Below are 26,484 nucleotides of genomic sequence, written 5' to 3' on the forward strand. Positions count from 1 at the left end.
AGTGACATGATGATGTCACTGACTCTGGTCGATACACAGTTTTAGTTTGACTTGATCTGATGCTGCCTTTGATACAGTAGATCATAGTATACTGGTTGATCCACTTACATCTGAGATGGTTTTCTGGTGCTGTTTTCCAGTGTTTTACCTCTTATATTAATAGAAGAACCTTTAATGTTACTATTAATGATGTAATGTCTAATATGTCCAACCTGTCATGTGGAGTAGCCCAGGGCTCTGTTCTGGTTCCTGTTTAGTTTTTATTGTATCTGATGCCTCTTGGTAGGTTGATCCATGGTTTTAAAAATGTATCTTATCATTTTTATGCTGATGATATCCAGTTGTTCTGCTCCTTTAATGACTCAGCGTTTCACTTTTTATCAGAGTTCTTAGACTGTATATCCTGTATCAAAGACTGGTTGTCATCAAATGATCTCCAGATAAATTGTAATAAAACATAAACTCTGATCATGTGATTAAAAGTCTCTTGGTGATCTGGGCTCATCTGTTAAAACCTTGTGTTTGATCAGTTCATGTCTTTGGAGGGTCACTGTCATCTACTGACTAAAAACTGTTTTATCATCTGACAAATATCTCTAAAGTCAGACATTTATTATTAAAATCAGATCTAGAACTGGTCATACACACATTTATATCATCACACATTAACTATTGGAATTTGACATGTTTTAATAAGTCGACCCTAAACAGACTCCAGATCGTACAGATGCTGCTGTCAGACTTTTAACTGGTGCTTCTAGAACATCCCACATTACCACCATTCTTTCTACTCTGCACTGGTTCTAGTGAAGTTTAGAATAAACTATAAATATTAGTTATTACATTACATGAGCGTTACATGGTCAGACCCCTCAATATATCTCATACTTGTTGTACCCCTACACTTCAGGGTGAATTCTTCAGTCTTCAGACCAGGGTCTCCTAAAGACCCTAGAACTAAATGTAAAACCAGAGGAGACCTGGTGTTCCAGACTCTGGAATAACCTGCACCAGTCTCTCAGGGAGCTCAACTGTGTGGTTACTTTTAAAAACTGTTGAAGACTTTACTTTACAGAAAAGCTTTTAGTTACTGGATTTTAAATGTTTTTATCCTTTTATGATGTATATGTACATGGTTTATTATTCTATTATGATGTTGTATTTGTATTAATTTCTCCACAACTCTGTACAGTACTTTGTGATTTTATCTGTGAAAAGCGCTTTATAAATAAATTACTTACTAAATCTGGCCTTGCATGCATTTTAATATCTGGTTATGTTCTGTTTCTGAACCTGGATTAAGTGCAGGGCCCCACAAGGTGAAACATTCTATTGCACTAGAAATATGGACTTAGTTACATTTGAAGCCACACAGACTCATAATGCCGAACAGACTCCCAGAAATAATCTATCCAAAGTAACACTGTCACGCTGTCACTGGGGTGGGAGGAGTCACACAAGCACGCCAAAGGATTGACCAGCAGCACTTGTAAAATGTTCACATTTACCAGTTCTAGACGGGACAAAATGTTCCATTTCATTAAATTTTATTTGTGACATCCACTCTTTTTCCTCCAGACGGTAGGTCGTGCGTCGTGGAGATGATCAGCTGTGATCTTTTGAGTTGTGCCTCTCCTGCTGCTGCTGCTGCTCGATTAAATAAAACTCTGACAGACACAGACCTCTGTCCATGTGGTCAAAGTGATGTCCAACTATTTTCATACTATGTCCAATGTAAAGTCACAGTTTGATCCACTACAGTGTAAATAGTAAGTGTAGCCGTCAGGTTGGTGAAATGCGTATGAGAGGATTGATACCAGAAACTGTTCTCACACATATTTAAATAAGGCTCATCTTTAGATCCAGATTCAGAATACTTTATTCATCCCCGTGGGGCAATTCAGTTTCAGTTACATCCCGACCAAAAAACATGAAAAGACAATCACATGGGATGGTGCTGTCCTTACGGCCTCGCCTCCTGCTGCCTCTGCAGGGAAGGAGAAGGGATTGGAGCTAGAGGAGACAGTGAAAAAACAGGTTGTGTGTGGGATTGGGAGTGTTTGTGTGAGCCTGTATATTGAGACTGCAGTCTCTCACAGTTCGCCTCAATGCCGATGGCGTTGCTGTAGAGATGATCCTGAAAGTTCGTTAGCCGAGACAAGATCCCAGGTGTTCATGGGAAAGTGAGGGAAAGGTCAGAATGTCGAATCAATGAGGGCTGCCAACTTTGGTCGACCATGACTTACTAAATATGCAGGGACTTTAACTTTCAATTTCAGCATTAAAAATTGTTCATTATTTGCAAAATAATAAAATTACAATGAGTGATATTTGTGTGATTGTAATAATGTAGTCTACTGATATATTTTGTAAGTCGACAGCTTTTTTCCCTGTTAACTCTCGTCGCTGTCAATTAAGTATATGATGCAACGCTGCGTGTGATCAGTCCACATTCATAGCAGACGACAGTATCAACCTGACTAACACACTCATCCTGCTGTGCAAAGAGGATCCAGTTTCAACAAAATGAAGGATTATATTCAAGACCGAAGCAAGTGTGACTCTACAGGGCCACTGGTGTGTGGAAACTAAATCAGGGCAGATACCACAGACTCCTTCTGGATGCGAAGCGACTCCTCTGCGTCCCTACCATCCACGCCTGCAGAGCGCATCTTCTCCAAAGCGCCCTAATGCTCATTTACAATTTTTTTTCTTCATCCGTTCACATGATCATTTAAAATGTGACCTGTATCAGACTCCATTGAGAGTGGTTTACGGCTCCAATCTGACCTTATTCAAGCTTTGGCCCAAAATTGAAGCTGAAACCTACAGGTCTGACAGACATTAGGTATTTATATCAGTGCACGACCCGAAACCTACAATTAAAACCTATTTTTTCCTCATACAAATGACACATTTACGTTTGTTTTAGTGGTAAACCTGCTTTTATTAACACTTTACAGACAACTGTTTATGTCATCATCAGATCAGAGCACGGGGAAACGAGTGCACGTCAAACACACAGGTGTGCACCACGCGCTAGAAATGACTCTAGTTACATAATCCACGTATCAAATATAAGGATACTTCATGTTCTTGTGAAGAAAAATGATTGATTCAAAAGTGGATGCTTCAAGCGTGACTCAAATCTGTCTCTCCGCTCCAATTTTAATTTTATTTAAATTTTTTTGTCGATTATTTGCTACCTGTGCCATAGTCTTGGTCGACCAACCATTTCCTTGGTTGACTACAACCCTAGAATCTACATACCGTCCATGGAAGAGTGTGGTGAAAAAAAAAACTGACTTTGACAAGAGGCTGTTCATCTCGGGGCCAAATGAAGATAAGAGAAGTTGTTTTCAGACGGGCTAGTCACAACATTGACTGCCAGCCCTATTGTTCCTGGTTGAGGGTTAGCTAGCCAAGTTAGGGGCTATCCAAAAGTGGTGGGTTGCACAGTTAGCTGTGTTTGATTTCAATGTCAAGTATCGCCCTATCCAGACAGTTCGCTGTAGCAGAGTCCGATCTATTTATTTTATTTATTTATTCAGTTTATTTTTGACATGGTTACATTCACTGTCACACAATCTTTTTTTTTTTTTTTGTCCATGCCGAAAAAGGAGACGAGAGAAGCAAATTGCTTATCTAAGTCCCGTCCCCTGTTTTGAACACAGAAAATTTACATCAAAGCTTGTCTCTCTGGTCAAACATTCTTAGGTTGTTCTGAAGACAAAATCATTTCATTTTTATTTTATTTATTTATTTTTTTTGTCCTTTTTTGAGTAGGATTTATTCTCATCTGTAGTCAGTGTTGTCTTTCTTTATTCCTCCTCCTCTCTATCGTTGTTCGTGTCGGCCTTGTTCCCTGCAGATTTCATTCCCAGACATTGTTTGCGTTCCTCCAGTTCAAAAGAAAAGTTCATCTTCTTTCGAAGTACCTTGATATTTTCAGAAAGTTTTCTAAACATACATAGGATTACAAAGGCACCTTGTTGCTAGTCAAGCTTGTAGCTTGTTTTGTCTCTACATCAAGGTTATTCCAGCTGTTGATAGCTGTATTTTTCAATGTTAGATTTAACCCTTTCTTGTATAAACACATTACTATGTCTTAGTTCATAAGCCGTTTGTTTGTATGTGAAACGTTTTTGTATTTGATATGGGAGTGTTTTAAGTGAGGCCCTAAATGCGAGAATTTGTGTGTTGTAGTGTATTATTTCTCTTTTTTTTCTCTCTTAGGAGATTGTTGACTTTGTTTCTGTTTTCAATATTTTGTCTTTAAGATATTTTTTATATAATGTATTTTTTTTTTTTTGCATGCGTTTGCATTCATCATATATTGTAGTTATTGTGTCTGTGAATGTGTCACATGCAATGTTCACATCTTGTTTTGTAAAAACTTCCTTCCACGTTTCTGTTCTTATCTGTTGTTTAAAGTTTTCTAGCTTTTTTTCTCTTTCTAGTCTTTTGTATTTATTGGTTTGTGTGTTTCTGGGTGGATGTTGTCGTTAGTGTTAAATATTGTAAATATTGGTAAATGGTTGGAGATGTCATTTATTAATATTTCATTGGTTAGATCTGAATTTTGTATGTTTGTGAAGATGTTATCTTGATACAAACAGCAGATTAATATGCTCTCTTTCTTTGGTCTCGTTATTTTCTTACAGACAAATTTATATCCTTTTATCGTAAAGTTCATACCTTTTTGTTAATTTAGCCAAGTTTCTGACAGTGCTCTTCCAGTGTGTGTATTGATCTGAGTCCATATCCATGATTACCATCAGTAATGTTGTTGTTTAGGTGGATCCTTCGTATTTTCCCAGGTCTTCAACCTTTTTGATGAAGATTGGTTTTCCGTTCTGTTCTCCCAGTGGTGTGATATAAATCCTGCAGTTTCTTGTCCACGTCTTTAGAATTTTTCCTCCTTTTTTCATTTGGCGTGCCTTCCATGCGATGCTTGCGTTTTGTTTCGTCAAGTGTTCATTCATGGAAACCTTCATTTCCTTCAGTTTCTTGCCTTGCTTCAGTAGTTCTCCTTTAAATTTCACATTTGTGAAGGTGATTTTTACTGCTCTGGTGTCATTACGCTTTGGAAGGAGTTGGCAGGAGTTGATGTGAGGGTTCAAGACAATGTCCTTTGTTTCCAAGTAATCAATGACCTGTTGTTCAATCGATTTTGTGTCTCCGTCACTCGGTTCCGTTGCCTGTCTCAATGCACTCGCGTAACTCCTGGGTGTTATCTTTAAGCCTGTAATGATGACATCTTTCTCTCTTTCCTTTTGTTCCAGCTCTTCAACCCTCGCGTTCAGCAGTCTTATCTCTTCAGCATTCTTTACATTCTGTTGTTCCAATACCTTTAGTTCACTTTGAAGGCTTTCCAGTGTTTCGTCCAGCGTCTTTTCCAACGACTTTATCTCGGTAGTGAACTTCAGAGATAGATCGTCTTTGAGGTTTCGTATCATCTCCTTGACCTCTTCCAAACCTGGATTAGGTTCTGTATGGCCTTTTTTAACCATTTTTCTTTTCGTCTTGGGCCCAAGTTTTCTTTTCTCAGGCTGTTAATCTCCCAAGGTCGTGTTGTCGGAGCGAGTAAAAACACGTCTGCTCTCTCCGAAGACCAGAGGATGCAGTTTGATAGTTGTGTAGCTATCTGTAACAGTCTCAGGGTAGGCACTGCTTTAGGTTGTGAGTTAGCAGCTGCAAGGGTTGAGCACTGTAGAATGAGGCAGTTAAATGTTGTAGACCCAGATAGTGACAGTGGTTTAGTCCTAAATAACATCCTCACTGTTCCCAGTTACACCAAAGCAGAACTACAAACATTCCAAGTTTCAGATCCAGCTCTCAAAGTTTTAAAAGAGCTCAGGGCCAAGAAACAAAAGCCCTTCTTGTAAGAGAGAAGAGCCCTACCAATGCCTGTGCGGTCCCTACTGAAACAATGCCCCCGCCTCAGAGAAAAAGATAAACTCTTGTACCGTGAGATTGAGGATGTATACCATGGAAAACGTCACCAGTTGTTGTTGCTCACCTGTCTCAAAGAAAAGGTTCTCACATATGTAAATGATCAAAAGGGACACCAAGGAATAGAACGGACACTTGGACTGTTGAGACAAAGATGTCTTTGGGGTGGTATGTATGATGATTAAAAACTGTAAGAGATGTGTGTTAACAAAGTTGCCATAGCCCAAAGTTCATGCTCTGCAAACCCCATTTCTAGCTACCTCCTCTTGAAGTGGTTACTGTCGATTGCACTATACTGGAATGATTCAGTGATGGATGTGAAAATGTACTTGTACTTACAGACGTATTCACACAGTTCAGCCAAGCGTTCCCCACAAGAAATTAGAGAGCAGACACAACTGCAAAAGTCATACTGAAAGAGTAGTTCATGAAATACGGAGTGCCTGAGAGTTTGCACTCGGATCAAGGCAGACATTTTGAGAGTGCTATGATTGCTGAACTGTGCAGTTTGTGTGGGGTGAAGAAAACTTGCACCACACCTCATCACCCTCAAGAAAACCCCCAATGTGAGAGGTTTAATAGGACCTTGCATGACCTTTTGAGAACACTTAACCCTGAGAAAAAGTGCTGCTGGCCTGAACATCAAGCTGAACTTGTGCATGCCCCACTCTTCAACTGATTACTCCCCCCATTACATGTTGTTTGGAGTACACCCCCATCTCCCAGTTGATGCTCTGCTTGGGCAGGAGGAAGGACAAAGTGAGAATACAGACTCACATGAGTGAGCAAGAGAGTTTGCAGAAAGAAAAGCAGCTGAAAGAATGGTCCTCCAGAATGCAAAGGTGTACTGTCCACCTGATGAAATTAGGGCTGGGTATCAATTCAAATTTCCCAAATCAATTTGATTCGATTCACAAGGGCCCGATTCGTTTCTTAAGTTAAGGATATCATGCAGTACCAATTTTAGTTGGATATGGAACACATTATCATTAGAACTAATGATGCAAATAGAAAATACAGCTTTATCTCGCTGCATTTGTAAAAATATGAATATTCATATGAATAATTGAACCTCATGCTATATTAATCATGTATGTTTTATTTAACATGAGCTGAGCACAACAAAATTGCAACGACTTAAATCAACTCAAAGCACAGACAGTCTGTGTAAAAAAAAGTGGTAACAGACCATAACTGTCAAGTTTTGGATTTGAAAATGAGGGAAATTTTCTGGCGTCCACTACGAGCCGTCCCACCCGCCCAACCAAGCTCCAGTATCTCTTATATAATAAGATAGGTGTACAAGAAATCTAAAATAGCCACTTGTCAACCACTTATTAAATATAATTATGTGATTATAATCGGGTCTTATTAACAAACAGCTGATCAATATGTGCACTCAGAAATCCATCTAACTGAGCTTTACATGTTGTTCTGAGAAGTAAAAGCACTGACTCCTAAAACTAGTATTTTGATACATAATAAGCTATTATTTAGATATGTTTATATATATATATATATATGAAATATTATAGTTTTCTATATCACCAAAATAAAAAAACTCGATACATCTTGAATATCGATATATCTCCCAGCTCTAATTCCTAAATTATAAAACAGCCTAAATAAAAACATAAATGTGTATATGAAGCACATGTGTTTATTTAATATACTTACAGTTTATAAACAAGTCAACACGTTGTATAATTACTGTTAAATTCACGTTGCTTGTCTTTAAGTTAGACATTAACATTTTATTTTATTATATATTTTATTATAATTTCTCATACTCACTCATGTGGTTCTCTGGTATTCACTAATGACTTATTAAACACATTTATTACAGACTTTACATTATTTAACACTTTATAAACAGTGTATATTTGTGGAGCTTGTGATTGGATGATTTTTCATGGTGACTTACGTGGTTCCTTCTGCTGTGGTAGACGTTAAAATATCAGTTATTAATCTAACAGAACGTGTAACTGTGTCACATCCTGATGGTCTTTATGAAGAATAACGAGTTCTTTGTTTTTATCACCAGAACGTCTTCATTCATCATCTCTGTTCTGGGTTTGTTGCTGATGTCAGCACTAATCTCGTGAGAACTTCCACTCAGGCCATTTCAGGTGGAAGTTCTCACGAGGCTAGTGGCGGCGTTCAGTTTAGTGAGACATCTTTTAATTATTACTACAGTAATAATTAAAACGGGATACTTGACAGTTATGTAACAGACACTTTGTAAACTCAACACATTCTCATTCTTTGAATCTCACAAAGGTTTAGTGCTAATGTTCCAGTGGCTGCACAACAAATATAACATATAAAAACAGACACAACCATAAAAATGAATAATTGTAAATAAAAGCAAACATCAAGAAATTAGAACAATTTTGAAATGTCTTAAAGTGCAAAAAGTCACGTCTTTGGTAAATGTCAGAAAATACTTTTAAATTCCTGTGAACAGTAAACTTCAAGAAAACTTTTTTCACTTTTTTTTTTGCTCATTCTCATCACCAGTACAGTGCCCGCCAGAGTGGGAGGAGCTTAAGTAGAGTTAATTATGGCCAAATGAGTATGTGTTTAAAGGTTGTATGTACATAAAGGTGTACATACTCTGTAGTGTTATAAAGGGTTTATTTGTGTAAAATAGTGTGTGTGATTTATCTGGTTTATTTCTATGGGACATAAACATGATAAATGTGTTTGTTTTGTGATGTTTACTCATATATTTGATCTTATACAACTTAATGCCTTATGTTGTATACTTTCCATGCCTGTCTTTTGTCTTCCTCTTTCTGGAAGGTTGGTTAACTCACCCTCCCAAAACACAGCTTTATCTGAACGACAGCCTTTGACTTACACACACACGCACACACTCTCACATACACAACCATACACACTCTCCCACACACACAATACACCACACACACATTCCTACACACATCTGCGCACATGACAATCACATCCGATACGGGGTGGCGCCATCTCCGAACGAACAGAACAAACTGACTTGACCTCCTCCCTGTTTCTTCCTTCTTATCTGTTTATGTCATGTCTCCAAATGAGGTCAACCGCAAATTTGCTGTGACAGTTTTTTACTGATTTATATATATTTTTTGTTTGGTGTATTTTTATGTAATGTATGTTTTTTGGAGTGTGTGTGTGTGTGTGTGTCATAATTTATTATTATTATTATTATTATTATTATTATTATTATTATAGTGGTAAAGGCAGCCACACCTGTGTGATCCATTGTTAGTGATGCTTTATATTTGTTTGGATTAAATGTCTGTATCATTTATTGTTGCTTCTTGTTTTTGTTCATCCAATAATATCCATAACCACCTATTTATAAGGACTGTTAATATATGAAACAAAACACACACACATACACACACGTTTATTGTATTTATATTTTTGTTCATGTTGGTTTTTTTTTAAATGTATCACCAAATGTTTTATTGGTTTACAAAACAATTAATATTTACAACAATGATACATATTACAATTACAGTGACGTGCACATAATACACACTGTTGTGCACAACAATGTCAGGAAGTTTGTTTTGTCCCAAAACAACGAGTATGTAAAGTCCACAAGTCCGTTCTTCTACTCCCACTAGTCCATACCCAGTTCACTAGTACGGAGTATGCATACTTATGCATACTTAGAATTTAGAAACGACAGAGCCTCGCTGACAAGTTTGATACATAAAAGGTAAAATGGACGTCAAAATGATGAGTGAGTGCAAAAATGATCTTTAATATTGTTAACTAATGTCTTAAATAGCATCATATTCTAAGATTATTTCTCAATGAATGTGTAAAGGATTGATTTTAATAGAGATTGAGGTACTCAGTGGCTACAGACTTTTTATTTTTACTTTTTATTTTTGTTTATTCAAACTTTGTGCATTTTGTGGTTAATGCAGAGGGGAGATAGTATGTCCTGTTCCTGACTGTTGTGGGTCTGCTATGGGCTGTTCAACCAGATTTTATTTTTATTCTATAAATGCAAATTATACATTTATATTGGCCTCTGCTTTATTTATTATAGAAAGCCTACATACTTCTGTTGGTTTTTTTTTGTTTTTTTTAAGCTCACTACTGTTCTCTTGTTTTATTTTATTTATTTGTGTGTGAAGCTGAATACTGACAATACTGACAAATTGTTTGAAAACTGAGAAATTCACATACATTTTTGAAAAAGCCAAAAATCCCAATTTAATGAATGCTGTCATCTGATTGGAGGCAGTGGGAAATAAAAGGACCACATTGTTCTTTGGGAGCTTCTTTGTAATAGTGTAGAACATTGAGTTTTGGACAGGAAATGTGGTGAGGAAGTGGAGAAAGTTAAAAGATCTAATGACACCAGTTATGCTAGTAGGCTATTATCATTTATTGGAAAATATTGAAATTATTGTGAAAAGAACAGATAAGTTCTTAAATATGAAGGAGCTGTCATGGGAGGAAGTTAAAAACATGTTAAAAAGTGACAGCAAAGCTAGTGGATTCACTACATGTCTGTGGTGAATTTCTGGGTGTCTAATGGGAGGGGCAGGGTTATTTACTTTATTTTATTTTTGCAAGTTTTTGGTCCTCTTAAATTCTGGTCCACCTAGAATCCAGTAGGTGGCGGTAATGCACTTTTTAAGGTTGCCAACTGCCATAAAACCCCCAAAAGAAGAAGAGTGAAGCGGAACCTTTGTGTGGGAGGCGTTTCCCCCAGGTTGGATTTTACAGTGTAACTTCCTGTTTCCTCTCTAACGCGTCTGGATGTGAGTCCATCGTCTTCATAATTCTCACTAAATACTGCATTTTTCAGGTCAGTACCCGCTGAAAGTCGTTCCAAAGTATAGCGTAAGGTAACTACTAATGATTGATCACTATGTTACACTGTTACAGAACACACTGATCATTATTTACACATGTTTGGAAGTTTGGCGCCAGGGGGAGATTTACCGCTTAGTTACCCGCGCCTGTGACGTCACACGTGGTTGAAATATGTCGACATTCCTGAAGCTTTTGTATTTTAGTTTTATTTTGCTTTCATGGTAATCCATTAGCACTTTACTTTACTTCAGTAACTTGAATGAATGACTGATAAGTATCTGTAGTATTTGAGTTGTATATCTTGGAATAGTTGCTCTTGTTTGCCGTAAAATCGATGGACATCGTCATGTGAATTTGTTGAGACGTTGTTTTGTATTTGTGTGGGTTTTATAGATATATTTTGATTTAAATCAATGTTTGTGCAAAAAACATAATTTCCGATACTGTTGTATATCGAGTTTAGTCAGATCACATACTCTTCTTTTACTATATATATATATATATCTCGTAAAGTAAGAGTATGTGATCTGACTAAATTAGATGGTGAAGGATTAAAACATGACTACTAATCACAGGGATAATAGAACCGTCTGTAGTGATCATTTATCACTAAGGGACCAGGTCCTGAATGTGGTTTAAAAACTCGCGGCTGCACCGAAAGAAGCAACACTACAGAATTTAATCACATTTCAGCATTAATGAAGGAAAAAGCCAAAAGTGGCACAAAATGTTGATATTGTGCTGCTAGTGATTAATATGGTTTTTGTGGCATTTTTATCCACTGACTTTGACCCGTTATTGTTTTTCTTGTAAAACTATTGAAGAATAAAAAGGCCACTCTATTCATACGCAGCACCTCATTGGCCAGTTTAGGTCACGTGATAGGTGCACCACGTGACTTAAAGTTTTGTCAGTTTTTTTTTAGCTCATATTTATTTTTAGCTACCACGTTAACGCTTTTGTTTTAACCCTTACCCAGGAAATACCCTAAAATGTTAATTTTTTTCGTATATGTATTTTTAAAAAGTGGAAGTTGGTAAGGATGTAACGATTCACTCAACTCCCGATACGATTCGATTCACGATACTGGGTTCACGATACGATTCTCTCGCGATTTATTTTACAAAATGGGACTGTATATAAATGACTGAAAAATATTCCTTTATTTTTTTGGGGAAAATACTACACTATTTTTCATTGTCAAAAGAATCCCTTGATAAACTATTCAAAACAATGCAATTTAACTAAAAATAAATCTTGAATGAAATAAATAAAGGAATAATACAAATGAAGAAGAAGCTTATTATTTAAATTCTGGTTCTATAGTAAACAATACAAAACTGTATAATAGTTATTTTTCTTTTTAAAAGTGCAACTGAAAATGTATTTTGTGCCTTAACAATTGGACTAAAAAAACAAAAACAAAAAAAACACTGTAACAAACACTGTATTTAAGTCAGATATTTGTTTGAACCAGCAGAGGGCGCTGGTAACCCAGTGGTCGGTTGGCATGCAGATATTTTGCAGTGAAGAAGAGATGCTATGCTAGCAGACAGAGCTAATAGAAAAACGTGACTTTTACAGATATTCACGTAATATTACAGATATTCGTTCGGTGCTAAAGGGGTAAGGAATCATTTATGAATATGTTTAAGAGTAGAAGGAGGCCAGAAAGAAAGTATTAGCAGATTTCGCTCGCCGCCAACACTTCTGGGCAGCGCCCTCTGCTGGTTAAAAAAAGTACTGCGATTCAATTTTCACAGCATCGATGTGAATCGTTATACCTATGAATCGATTTTTAACTGCCTTACGATTAATCGCTACATCCCTAGAAGTTGAATATGTTAACATGAAAAAATATTTATGACAAAAGTGGGGTTAGAACCCACGCCAGCGGAAGGAAGAATCCTTGAATCAGAACCTTAGACCGCTGATGTAGAAAAGGTCCGGCAATGACGTTTCCCATAATCCCGGGGGTTTTGGCTACGTTTAACAACACTTTTAACCTTTAACGTATCTCTAGACACAGAAAAATTTAGTTCAAGTCATCTGTCGCCATTTTGAGGGAAATTATTGAGCTATGATTATTGGTCTATATGGGCTAATGTAATGTTTTATCTTGTAAAGTAGGGGTGTACACACGCTCGCAAGCTACTTCTACCATGGACAGTTATAACTGTAAATAATTAGATTTTAATATTTACACTATTACAATTATTATTAAAATACTATGAATACTATTATAATTATTAAATAATTGTGCAATATTTGTATAATGTTAAGGCAAGGCTAATATATTTGTATAGTGCATGTCATACACAAGGTAAATGAAGGTGCTTTACATAATTAAAAAGTGTAACAGAAAAGATTCAAAAGTTTAAAAATCAATAAGAACATTAAATCAGCAGTAAAAACATTTAACATTTCTCAGTGATAGTTAGTAGAGAAAAAGAAAAGCTTTTAACTTGGATTTAAAAATGTGTATATTGGATGGCTGTGTGCGTTTGTGCCAGAGTTGGGGTCATTTACAGTTTAAAATTACAATTATGCTTTCAATTATCCATGTTCAATTACAATTACATTTCAATTACAGTGCCCATCATTTTTCCCAATTATAATTAAACTGATTATTTATTTTTATCCACTGAAAGTCAATTACGTTCTCATTCACTAAATTTAATTTACAATTATTCACAGTTACTGAGTCTGAAATCAATAACCCCATACTTAAATTCTTCCTCTTGTTAGCTTTCTGTTAGCATCTCTAATGCTAATGGATCAGTTTCACCCATGTCTTAAATCAACTGTAAAATACACAAAAAATATTATATTATCTAATTAGTTTGTTCTCTATTGGTTACCTTGTTATGAAAATATTGGTATTAATATTGGGCAACCGTGGCTCAGTGGTAGATTGTCCACTGACAAGGGTTGGTGGTTCAAATCCCGCTCTATCAAAGTCACTGGCCACGGTTTTAATTTGGAATTTGGTATTCAGAATTAAAATATTTGGAATGAAAGTGTTCTGCTTTGTGTTTATATCGAAATAATAATTCTGAATTGATTTTGGCTTTAATTAATTCAGCTTTAGGTCTGGGGTTGGGAAGGTATAGAACAGTGAAGGACGGCTGAAGCCAGCGGTTAATGTAACAGCTGTTCTACCTCCATCTACAGGACGAGGATGAGTATAAAAATAACTTCATAAACATCATTAGTGAAGCTCTGGTGCTTCATGTTCTGATGAAATCTGTTCCATTTGTTGACGTTCTTTAGAATGTCCTCATGTTTATTCTTCTGTCCATCAATTCTTTCCATTATAGTCTTGGCTCTAGTCCGGGCGGCCATCTTGGATTATGTCATCATCAGCGGCAAGTCGCGCATGCTCAGAACAACCGTAATGAACTTAAAGGGTTATTTGTCATCATGTTCAGACTTGTGAACATAATTGATCAAACTATTATTATTATTATAATGCACCTTAGGGCTATTTGCAATGCTCAGCGGCACTTTAAAAAGTTATTTTGTTTTTGGAAGATAATGAAACTCAAAATGTACATTTATAATAACTTAAACTCATATTTATAAATGTATACAATGAATTCCATTCATGTAATTATGATTGATCTCATTACTCAGTCCTTTTTTGCAACTTTTATTTGTATTACATTTTTTATTTTTTTTTATCCATGGTCTTAAACTTTTGATCAGCTGATGAACGGCCTGTTTCAGTTTAATTCTTGTTTACCATAAATAGCTGACTCAAATTTTGTTTTTGTCTCACTAGTATTTCTTCTCTTTACGTTTTGAAGCTCTACTTAGAACTTTCTTAAGATCCAACAGTACAAAATGTAAATTTTTGATCCGCAGTGTATGTACTGTCCCTACTTTAAAAACAAGTGTGTACTGGAAAGAGGAATTATTTAATTTGGAATTAAAATCAGAATAAACCAGCCATCTAATTCGGAATTAACTTTGCATTAGGAATTTACTGTTTACACGGTCAGTTTAAAGAAGAATTAACTTTTATTCTGAATTAAAGCTCCATTCAAACTGGTGGGGGGCAATTCTTTGGGTGGGGGACAGTGGTCGTAGTTTTGAAGCAGTAGGGAGCGGGTGGGGGGTGCTCTGTCTCAGGGAGAGGTTGAATAGGGGGGTGAGAACATCTGTCAGCTCATTTACACATGCTCTGAGGGCCAGGAATGTTGTCTGTCCTACTGCTGTGTGGACATTAATTCTCCTCAAAGCTTCATCTTCATCCATGGACACAGACCTCATGTCAGTGATCATCATGTAGACGATGTTGGGCACCAAGAACCGGTTCCTAACGTCCGGTTCCAGAAACGTTACGAAGATGTTTGCATTTCAATTCTTTTTTTTGATTCCTAAATGCACGCACTAGTTTGTTTCCACGACTTCCTCAGTTCGTTTACGTGGTGTTTTTATAAGAATGCGACTGCTTGCTCTCTCTCTTTCTCTCTCTCTTTCTCTCTCTCTTTCTCTCTCTGTGCGCCTGTGGCTACGGTTTCAGTTTGGACAGTGGAGCGGAAGAGAGATAGAAACTGATCACCAGTAAAACTCTGTAAAACAATTACCATAAATATTATCTCCCTGGTAAAGACAGTAGCTCTATCAACAGGTAAAATGATAAACTGATGATATTACAGTCTGTGAATGCAGTACAGGGATGCATTTACTCCACCTCTGGGTCCTAGTGCCTGCTGTCTGGTGAAGCCTGTTTCGTTTACCGAGGTCTGTGTGTGTTTAATAAGTCTGTGTGAAAGTCTGTATGTTTATACCTCTGTCCATCCACTCTTTTCATTATATCCATGTCTTTTAAATCTCTTATTAAATAGTGTCGGCTGTAGTCCGGGACGCCGCCATCTTGAATTATGTCGTCACCAGCGCGTCATCACCGGAAGTGCAGAATGAGTCAAATAACTGTAAAGAGGTCTTATATTAGTCTATTTTCTTTTTAAAGTGGTGTTTTTTGTGGCTTTAGACTCCAATTACATTTATGTATATAATATGTTCCCCACAATATAAACAGGTTCATAATATAATTATTTTTATAGTTTGTTTCCACTGGGGATGCAACGATTCACTCAACTCCCGATATGATTCGATTCACGATACGCTTCTCTCACGAGTTATTTTACAAAATGGGACTGTAGACAAAAGATGATTGAAAAATATTCTTTTATTTTTGGGGGGGGAAAAAATAGAAAATACTGTATTGTTTTCCTTTTGTTTTTCATTGTCAAAAGAATCCCTTGATAAACTATTCAAAACAATGCAATTTAACTAAAAATAAATCTTGAATGAAATAAATAAAGGAATAATACAAATGAAGAAGCCTATTCATTTACATTCTGGTTCTATAGTAAACAAAACTACATAATAGTTCTTTTTCTTTTTAAAAGTGCAACTGAAAATGTGTTTTGTGCCTTAACAAAAAACAGTCTGCACTGTATTTACGTCAGATATTTGTTTGGACCAGCAGAGGGCGCTGGTAACCCAGTGTTCGGTTGGGATGCAGTTATTCGGTGCAGTGAAGAAGAGATCCTATGCTAGCAGACAAAGCTAATAGAAAAACGTGACTTTTACAGATATTCAGGTAATATTACAGATGTTCTTTCGGTGCTGAAGGGGTAAGGAATCATTCATGAACATGTTTAAGAGTAGAAGGCGGCCAGAAAGAAAGTAGTAGCAGATTCCCCCCACCGCCTCAGCATTTGGACAAGAGAAGGATAAATATATAGCGCCCTCTGCTGCTTAAAGAAAGTACTGCAATTCAATTTTCAGAAAATTGATACGAACCGTGATACCTATGAATCGATTTTTAACTGCCTTACGATCAATCGTTAAATTGCTAGCTTCCACTGTATCCAGAATAACAATGATCTTTCTCAACAAGAACTGTTGATTGATTTGTCACATGACTGCTCCAGAGTTTGTTTATCATGGGGGTTACGTTCTAAAAATAACCAGCAATAGGCGAAATCCGTGAAGTAGTCAATTATTTTTTACAATTTTTATACATGTTTTAAGGCTGTAAAACCCCTCAGCACACACTTTATACACTTTTCTCAGACAGGAATTAACATTTCTCTTGTTTAAACACTCTCAAAGTTCAAACCTTTGTAGATTTTAAAACATAAACCTGTTTTCAAACATACAACACTTCAGAGTCACACTGCTAGTGATCAGACAGTGATTGACACTGGTCTGTTCACCCATTCAACCATGGAGTAGAAGCTGTGTGTGACCACCTGGAGCTGCAGGACACGCCCTTTATAACCAGGACACTATGTGTGAAAGCACCCTTAGTGTCACTGTTGCAGTAGGATTTTTCAGTGATCGGTTGCTACTGTCTTGAGAGAGCAAAGGTGGATGCGAAGTGTTTACAACAGTGATATCACTAAAAGGGACCTTTAGGGCGAGCGCTAAGCACAAGTTCTGCTTTAATTATATTTAAAGTAACTTATTACATCGACTCACATTTGAAGATGAAGCTTCAATACAATGATCCTCACCTTTAATCAGGTCACAACATATTTTACATTTGATATTTTATAAAGCTCATGGGGGTAAAAAATTAGGAGACTTTAAAGGAAGTGAAAACTGAAATGATCACAAACAACAAACATGTTGCAGTGCTAATGAATCTACCTTAGGGTTTCCTGTCACTACATTTACTATGGGACAAATAAAGAGGCTGAAATTAAAAATGTGTTTAAAAAATCTGATTCGTCAAATAATCAATTCATTTATCGATTATGAAAAGTTTGGACGGGGCCCACGGAACGTCTCCGCACCTAATAGTGCGTACCACGTTCCCGAGAATGCAGTCAAATGACTCGATTCCACAGAGTAAAAAGTGTGTGTGTGTGTGCGTGTGCGTGTGTGTGCGATTGTGATTACGGCTCCCTCTGGAGCACGGTATTGAGGGTGCTTCTGGTTCCGGGTCATGGCGGCACTGTGTTGCAGTGCTAAAAGTTATTTAAGTTAATATTTCGTGGTTATTTAAAATTATTCCCGTGATCCCAAACTTCCATTAAATCACAGGTTACAGACTCCACTTCCTCCTGTACCATGCTATTGTCAGCGTCTCAAACACGGAGCTCCCTGAATAAATCATTTGAAACCATCAGCCACTGGTGAGTTTTTGCAGACAAGTTTCTCATTGTTTAAACCGTATAACTCTGTGTAATTGTTTACTAACGCGCTGTTTCCCACGTATTTCAACAACCTGTGATGTGGTATGTACATGCGTGTGGATGCTGCTTGTGTGTGAGCGAACCCACGGAGGAGATAGAGTCCGAGTCACACACACACATCTCAAAACACGCCCTCACCACACATAGGTGTTTATAATAAAAATATACTAAATGAGTAAAATAAAATAAAAAAATAAACTATACAAAAAGTACAGCAATGCACAAAAATATATTTTAAAAAAACTCCAGAAACACACAAAATGACTCCAAAAAACATATGGAAAATATACCCCTTTATAACCCTTTATAGAGTACAGAGTATGTACACATACTCTTTTGGCCATAATTGACAACTCTACTTAAGCTCCTCCCACTATATGAATACATACTTCTCCCGGGCACTTGGATTTAGCCTTTGCTAGCTTTGACCACATGGCACAGTTGGGCGGGTTAGTGGGTGTGGGTGTGGCAGAGGCTCTGTGTCAGGGTAGCAGAGCTGAGACAGGGGTGCTCAAGGAATGGTGCTTCACACCGCGTAGCGTCCCAGCCAGGCAGAGCGCAACACTCTGCTGGAGTGTAAGGCTGGGTATTGCCAGGTACCTCACGATACGATGGGGATGTAACGATTAATCGTGAGGCCGTTAAAAATCAATTCATAGGTATCGCGGTTCACATCGATGCTCTAAAAATTAAATCGCAGGACTTTCTTTTTGGCCACCTTCTACTCTTAAACATATTCATAAATGATTCCTTACCCCTTTAGCACCGAAAGAATATCTATAATATTACGTGAATATCTGTAAAAGTCATGTTTTTCCATTAGCTCTGTCTGCTAGCATAGCATCTCTTCTTCACTGCAATAATATCTGCATGCCAACCAACCACTGGGTTACCAGCGCCCTCTGCTGGTCCAAACAAATATCTGACTTAAATACAGTGTTTGTTACAGTGTTTTTTGTTTTTTTTGTTTAAGTCCAATTGTTAAGGCACAAATACATGTTCAGTTGCTCTTTTAAAAAGAAAAGGAACTATTATGTAGTTTTGCATTGTTTACTATAGAACCAGAATTTAAATTAATAGGCTGCTTCTTCATTTGTATTATTCCTTTATTTATTTCATTCAAGATTTATTTTTAGTTAAATTCTATTGTTTTGAATAGTTTATCAAGGGATTCTTTTGACAATGAAAAATAAAAGGAAAATAGTACAGTATTTTCTAGTTTTCCCCCCCCAAAAAAATAAAGGAATATTTTTCAGTCATCATTTGTCTACAGTCCCATTTTGTAAAATAAGTATCGTGAATCAAATCGTAGTGGGAGTTGAGTGAATTGTTACATCCCTACGATACGATATATCAATATTTGTGCCCACAATACGAGGATACAGCGATAATCGATATGTCGCTAGAAATTTAATTCGCGATACATCACAATATCTGTCACTTAAGAAATTCAGAATTTATCTACGGAACTGAATTCATTTCACAGGAATTACTTAACATTGTTAATCATTTTCACATGAATGACAGTAAAACACAGTGTGTACAGCACATTAACACACACTGACCACAACTAGTCACATGACCTTGTGTTATGTTTAAGTCTTGAAAGGAAGACTGATACTAAATAATGTTTCACCAAAATATTGTTAATGTTTGTGCAAATGAACTTTAAATCATTAAAAACAAAATGAATGCAGAAAATAGTCATTTCAGTGCTAATATTATCAACTTCTCTGTAAACATGGACACATATCAGTGCTTTATGAAAACTGGAACATTTCACTGTATATGAAACATATCAGTCAGTACATTACCCTGGTATCTATGGTCTCTTCCACAACAACATGTAACTTTTCCCACAGATCTTCTGTAGCTCTGATGAGATGTTAACACACACTGAGCAGGTGAAGCTGCTGCTCTACATGAGAAACGGACAGAGTTTCAGAGACACATTAAAGTTAAGCAGGCACTGGTGGGCTCTGTGTTTAGGAGTCACTGATGATTTATGTAGTTTTTTTGGCATTTTAAATGTGGTTTCAGGTGGTTTAGGAGCTGTTTAACGCAGCCAGGACAGGAGGAGGAGGGTGCCCCTAATAAACACTCCCCAGAAACACGTATTTCCATAAAAACGTTCCTTCCTTCTCACAGAGACGCTTTTCATGCCAATTCTGTCCATTTGATTTTATAGGGCCCTATACTTAACTTGAGTAATAGGATAAAAAATAAATAAATAAATACTGATGTTTGGCACCAGTGAATCATACTTTGATTCACTTTTTGGTGAATTAAATTTGCATTAGGATTTAAGGGTTTACAAGAAAAGTTTAAAGTGGATTTAACTTTTATTCTGAATTAAAGCTCCCATGTAAACCATCCATGAAAAAGCTACACAACCTCCCACTTTACTATAGCAACACATACTTCCTACAGGCACTGCATAGTATTTTGGATTAACTTATGTACTTTTATGGTACTGTAATAACATTGTTTATGAACAAAATAAGAATTGAATATGAATGAGAAAGACAGAGCATAGTCTTCATTGTTCTCACTAAACACTACATTTTTCAGACGTCACACTTCACTGCTACAGCAGTCCCAGTGCTTGGGGCCGTAACACTAGCAGAGGAGCTAGCACCGCCGAGACGCTACTGGAAAGAAAAGTAAAGATAGCAGGAACAAGGAGAGGAAATAGAGCAGTAGAAGGCACCGTCACCACTGTCTCTCACAGGTAACCCTGCAGAGAACAAAGCTTTGTGCTCTATATAGTGGCCTCACAGCATCACAGACTGTCACCTAAAAAAGAGGGCTAACGTTATACAGAGCTAGCAAACACTCCGTTACACGCCATGAAGACTGAACAGGAAGTGCCACAAGTTCCAGTGGATGCTGAAATGAAAATGATCCTTCCTGACAAAAGTCTCCACCATTACACCAGTAAACAATTAGGTTCCCAATCTGTTCCAAATACGGATCCAGCAGAAAAACCAGTGCTGGCTGCCTTCATGCCCAAAGTTCATCTGCACAGATTACAGCTCCAGCAGCCGTCAGTCACTGATTGTGTTTTCAGTGAGAGGAAGAATGTGGAGCAGCTGCTCCCAGAGCGTCTCCACATAAAGGAGGAACCAGAGACGTTCAGTGAAGGTCAGGAGGAAAAGCAGCTTTGTGTGCAGCAGGAGACAAACAGTGCTGCTTGTCCTGTTAAATGTGAAGATGAAGATGAAGAGGAGAAGCCTCAGGCCTCCCAGCTCCACTGGAGACCACAAACACAAATGAACATGAAGGAGGAACCTTCAACCTGCACTTTAAATGGATTAATGACAAGACAAAGTGTGGGAATGAACAGCAAAGGACCAGAAACAGCCCAGAACCCAGATCATAGCAGTTTAGTTCTACAAGGTCCTGATGGAACAGAAACAGACTTGTCTCAGACTGAACATAATAGTGATGATGATGATGATGAAGACTCTGATTGTTGGCTGAAACCTGTGTCAGAGTCTGAAACTGAAGCTGAAACTGAAGCTGACTTTGACTTCACCAGGAAAAAGGCAAAAATGTGTGACTCAAGTAAAAGTGCTGAAATGGTATGTAAAGCTTCTAAAACACACATTAGTTCATTTCAACAGATTTGTTCAAAGAAGAAGGTTCAGGTAAAAATAACATCTGAATGTGTGGGTGGTGAGAAAGCATCACTCAGTTCAGCTTCAAAACTGAAAAACCACACAGTACAGAAACCCATTCTGTGTGATATTTGTGGAAAATGTTTTAACCAAAAGGCTTCACTGAAAGCACACATGAGAATCCACACAGGAGAGAAACCATTCAAATGTGATGTTTGTAGTAAATGTTTTCACCACAAGCATCACCTGCAGTCACACATGAGGATTCACACAGCAGAGAAACCTTTTCAATGTGATGTTTGTGGAAAATGTTTTACCCGAAAGTTTTCCGTGCAGTTACACATGAGCATCCACACAGGAGCAAAACCATTCAAATGTGATATTTGTAGTAAATGTTTTTACAAAAATCAGCACCTGCAGTCACACGTGAGAGTCCATACAGGAGAGAAACCATTCAAATGTGATATTTGTAGTAAATGTTTTACCTCAAAGTATATCCTGCAGTCACACACGAGAATTCACACAGGAGAGAAACCATTCAAATGTGATGTTTGTCATACATGTTTTTACAAAAATCATCACCTACAGTCACACGTGAGAATCCACACAGGAGAGAAACCATTCAAATGTGATGTTTGTAATAAATGTTTTACCCAAAAGGCTTCCTTGCAGTCACACATGAGGATCCACACAGGAAATAAACCATTCGAATGTGATGTTTGTAGTAAATGTTTTATCCAAAAGGCTGCCCTGCGGTCACACATGAGGATCCACACAGGAGAGAAACCATTCGAATGTGATGTTTGTAGTAAATGTTTTAGCCAAAAGGCTGCGCTGCAGTCACACTGGAGAATCCACACAGGAGAGAAACCATTTGAATGTGATGTTTGTAATAAATACTTTAGCGTTAAGTCTTACCTGCAGTTACACATGAGAATCCACACCGGAGAGAAACCATTCAAATGTGATGTTTGTAATAAATGTTTTACACAAAAAGCTTCCCTGCTGTCACATGTGAAAGTGCACAAAGGCAAGAAACCCTAAAAAATGTTTGTCAGAATTTTTTAAAACTAAACCAAGGTGTCAACACACAAAATACTTTCAAATGTCATGTTTGTTGTAAATGTTTTCAACAAAATTCTCACCTTGACAAACAATAATTATGTACTTCTGAGAGAAATCTAGTGGATGTGATGTTTGCTAACACTGACCTGGATAAGGAAATGAAAAGATAAACGAAAAACAATCCCTTTGAATGTGATACTGTGGAAAGTATATAATGATTTATTTGCTGTGGGAAATGCTGATATTGTATCCTGTATTATCTTTATATATTTTTATTTTTTTTTAGCTATATGGGTTGAGGTAGTTGAAGTGTAGTTTTGTAATTTCATATATTTAGTAAATTAATAAAAGATTTATGCTGAAGTTTTAAAGTTGTGCAGTTTGTATTTACAATTGATTTTTTGTGATTTTTTTTTATTTTTACTGTATGACTTAAACATTTTGTATAAATTGTTTTACCTTTATTTTGAATATTAAAGCTTCATCTGTGTAACCTCATAAAATCATCATCATTTTTTTTTTTTATTTATTTAAAAAAATACACGTATGTTGTCACAGGACGGGTTCCTAGAATAAGGACCTTTTATTTTAAAGACCTTATTTCCTCCACAATGATGAAAATAAAGGGACACCTTTAGAGGGGGAGGGTTGCCTGCTGCTATGTCATGGATCCAAAGTATTGGTTTTTGTATCCTAACCTCAGTACAACTAGAAAGCTTAGCCTGAGATACTTAACCAATGTCTTATATATTTATTGTATTGAATGAATGTCTCTATATAAAACTAGACTCTCCTTGTCTCCTTAATTAATCAGCGGCGGTGGCAGTGTTGATGCTTCCCCGTTGAGCACTGGCGATGGCTTATCTCACCTCCTGTTGGTCTTCAGCAGGAATCAGGACCACCAGCCCCTGATTTAAAAAAAAAAAAAAAAGCTGAATTGATGCTCAGTTGGCGCGCCGTGGGACATGGTCCAAGATCTTTGGCTGCTGACGTCCATCCCACTATCAATGGTGGAAGAACTACAGCAGCTCCAGGACCGGGTCCGCGAGTTGGAGGCCAGAAACAGCAGGAGCGGGATGCCTAGTCAAAGAGGAGCAGAAAACACAGCCACTATGGACCGGATCATCTACCTGCCTCGAGAAAGAAAGTGCCCCATGTTCTGAGGAAATCAAGGTATTGGGATTGATGAGTGGGTTGAAGAAATTTGTGCAAGCATGTGTGTTAGGCATGTTGGACTAGATCAGCCTGGGTTTATTTTTGATCATCTGGAGGGTGAAGCGTGGAATGAGATCAAGTACAGAACTGTTGAAGAACGTGAGAACCCTGAGACTGTTTTTAACATTTTAAAAGCTATATGGGTGTCAGAAACCTTACATTACAATAATTTTCACATGCATTGTTTTGTCTAATGGAAAAAGTGGTTGCCAATGCTCCCCATAGAATGACAAATTCACCAACATTGTTGCGTGATCAGTTTGTTGAAAATGTCAATAACCCTAATTTACGCAGAGAGCTCAAGCGTTTAGTGCGGGAAAATCCAAACGGCACGCTGCTTGATGTCCGGTCAGAAGCTATTAAGTGGGAGCGTGAGGGAGGGGTTGTTGAGAATAGAGCAAATTTCCATTCTGTGTCTTCTTTGTGTGCTATTCAAAGCGCGAAAATACCACCACAGAGCCCGACTCATACCGATACTGCTTCCCAACTAGCAGCTCTAACTGCCTTAGTTCAGAAACAACAGGAGCAATTAACACAGATTACCCAGGCCCTTACTGCTATGCAGTCACCTCCACCGAGGTCTTCGGGTCCCAATAGTGTTACCTGTCATCACTGTCAGCAGTCTGGCCATATCGCTCGGCACTGTAATGTCTGTTTTTGTTCCAGGCCCAATCCTGATCATTCCCCCCAGGCTGTTGCCCCCACTAGTCTTCAGCAGATGGAAAACTAGCATCCCCTACTGTCAGGAGCCAGACATTAGGAGGGGGTGGGCTAGGCTCATCCACAGATAACAGTCAAATTGGCTAGGGTTCTTGTTCAGTGTATCCTAGATACTGGGTCAATGGTCTCAACTATTTCAGAGTCCTTCTTCAGGCAAAAGTTACAGTCATGTAATTGGCTTGAATTGAGGGCTGCTAATGGGTTAGCGATCCCCTACCTATGTTATCTTGAGCCTGATGTAGAAGTGGATGGGAGAGTGATCACTAGAAGAGGAATCTTGGTAGTAAAAGACCCCCAGGACAGGATTAGCACCACTTCCGTGCCGGTATTATTGGCATGAATGTCATAAAAGCATATTACAAGCAGCTTTATCACCAGTACAGCCTTGATTTGTTTGACCTTACCTTAGGAGTCTCCATACCCTGGTTACCTACTCTTCAGTTGTGCTAACAGGTTGCGGCGCAGGATCTCTCAACTAGAAATGGTTTGGCAAAAGTTTGAGGTCGGAGGCCTGTTGTTATCCCTGCAGGAACCACAAAATTTGTTGCTGCCACTTGCTCCGCCGCAGTTGGGTGTACTGGAGCTACCCTTGCTGAGCCCCTGGGGAATGGGTTTAGTCTGCCACCTGGGCTGTTTGCGTCGCCCACTTTGGTTAGTGTTGTTAGAGAGACTGTTTTTGTACCTGTGACCAATGTTGGTATGTCCACTGTAACTTTAAAGTCTCGCTGTCCCTTGGCCCTTGTGTTCTCTGTCAAGGTTGTTAGCCTACCCTCGAGATTAAATGAAGTTCCCGGAGAACGTGAATCCATTGTTGCTACCATTCGGTTTCACAAGGCAAAGGAGGGTTTGGTGCGGGATAAAATATTGGGGCTGAATCTTTCCATGTTGACTGAAGCTAAGCAGCTAAAAGTCAGAGCACTGCTAGTTAATTACGGGTCAGTGTTTTTCGCGTTTGAAGGTGACTTAGGTTGTACTAGGCTTATTTCTCACGATATCCTTCTTTTGGACAATGTACCCGTGCGTTTGCATTATAGACGTATTCCTCCAACAGAGTACGAGTCGGTTAAGGCCCACATAAACCAACTGTTAGATGCTCAGGTAATCTGGTAGAGCAGTAGCCCCTACTCCTCCCCCATTGTCATCATACGCAAAAACGATGGCAGTCTGCGCCTCTGTGTGGACTATCGACAACTCAATAAGAAAACCAAAAAGGACGCGTTTCCGCTGCCCCGAATTGAGGAGTCCCTGGACTCGTTGTGTGGAGCTCAGTGGTTTACCATCATGGACTTAGCCTCTGGCTATAATCAGGTGCCAATGGCAGAGGGAGACACACAAAACACTGCTTTCTGTACCTCATTTGGGTTATTTGAATTTAACCGAATGCCCTTTGGGTTATGTAATGCGCCGGGGAGTTTCCAGAGGCTTGTGGAGCGAATGTTTGGCGCACAGCATGGCCAGTCACTGCTACTCAACTTAGATGATGTCGTTTTCTCTTCCACTGTTGATGAACATTTAAAGCAGCTGGAGGTTGTGTTTAGCCTTCTGCAGCAAGAAGGACTCAAAGTGAAGTTGGAGAAATGTGATTTTTTTTAATCAGGAGGTGCAATACTTGGGACATCGCATTTCAGAAGAAGGAGTGTCAACTAATCCTGGGAAGATTTCTGCCGTGTCCAACTGGCCCCTTCCTAAAACTGTCCCTGAGCTGCAGTCCTTCATTGGCTTTGCCAGCTATTACGGAAGGTTCGTGGAAGAATTTTCCAAGCTGGCCGCCCCCCTTCATCAGCTAGTTGCAGAACTATCTGGTCCCAACAACCGGTGGGGAAGAGGAACTCACCTGGGTGACGCATGGTCGGAGG

The 26,484-nt window shown here is 38.1% G+C and overlaps 1 protein-coding gene across 4 annotated transcripts in view; it reads left to right on the forward strand.

Moving 5' to 3' along the window:
* The first annotated feature begins 15,677 nt into the window (after positions 1 to 15,677).
* The window catches only part of LOC114454635 (gastrula zinc finger protein XlCGF26.1-like), a 33,887-nt gene continuing 23,080 nt past the window's right edge, over positions 15,678 to 26,484 (forward strand). For 2 of the 4 annotated variants that reach the window (XM_028435214.1, XM_028435225.1), the window contains exon 1: positions 19,548 to 21,592. In XM_028435214.1, the coding sequence (XP_028291015.1) occupies positions 20,858 to 21,592 (735 nt within the window). In that variant the 5' untranslated portion in view covers positions 19,548 to 20,857. Of the gene's footprint in view, positions 15,732 to 19,547; positions 22,982 to 26,484 lie in introns of those variants that run through there. The other 2 variants (XM_028435205.1, XM_028435233.1) reach the window with 2 other exon arrangements.

The sequence above is a fragment of the Gouania willdenowi genome, chromosome 3, assembly GCF_900634775.1.
Source record: "Gouania willdenowi chromosome 3, fGouWil2.1, whole genome shotgun sequence".
In the NCBI taxonomy this organism is placed as follows: Eukaryota; Metazoa; Chordata; class Actinopteri; order Blenniiformes; family Gobiesocidae; genus Gouania; species Gouania willdenowi.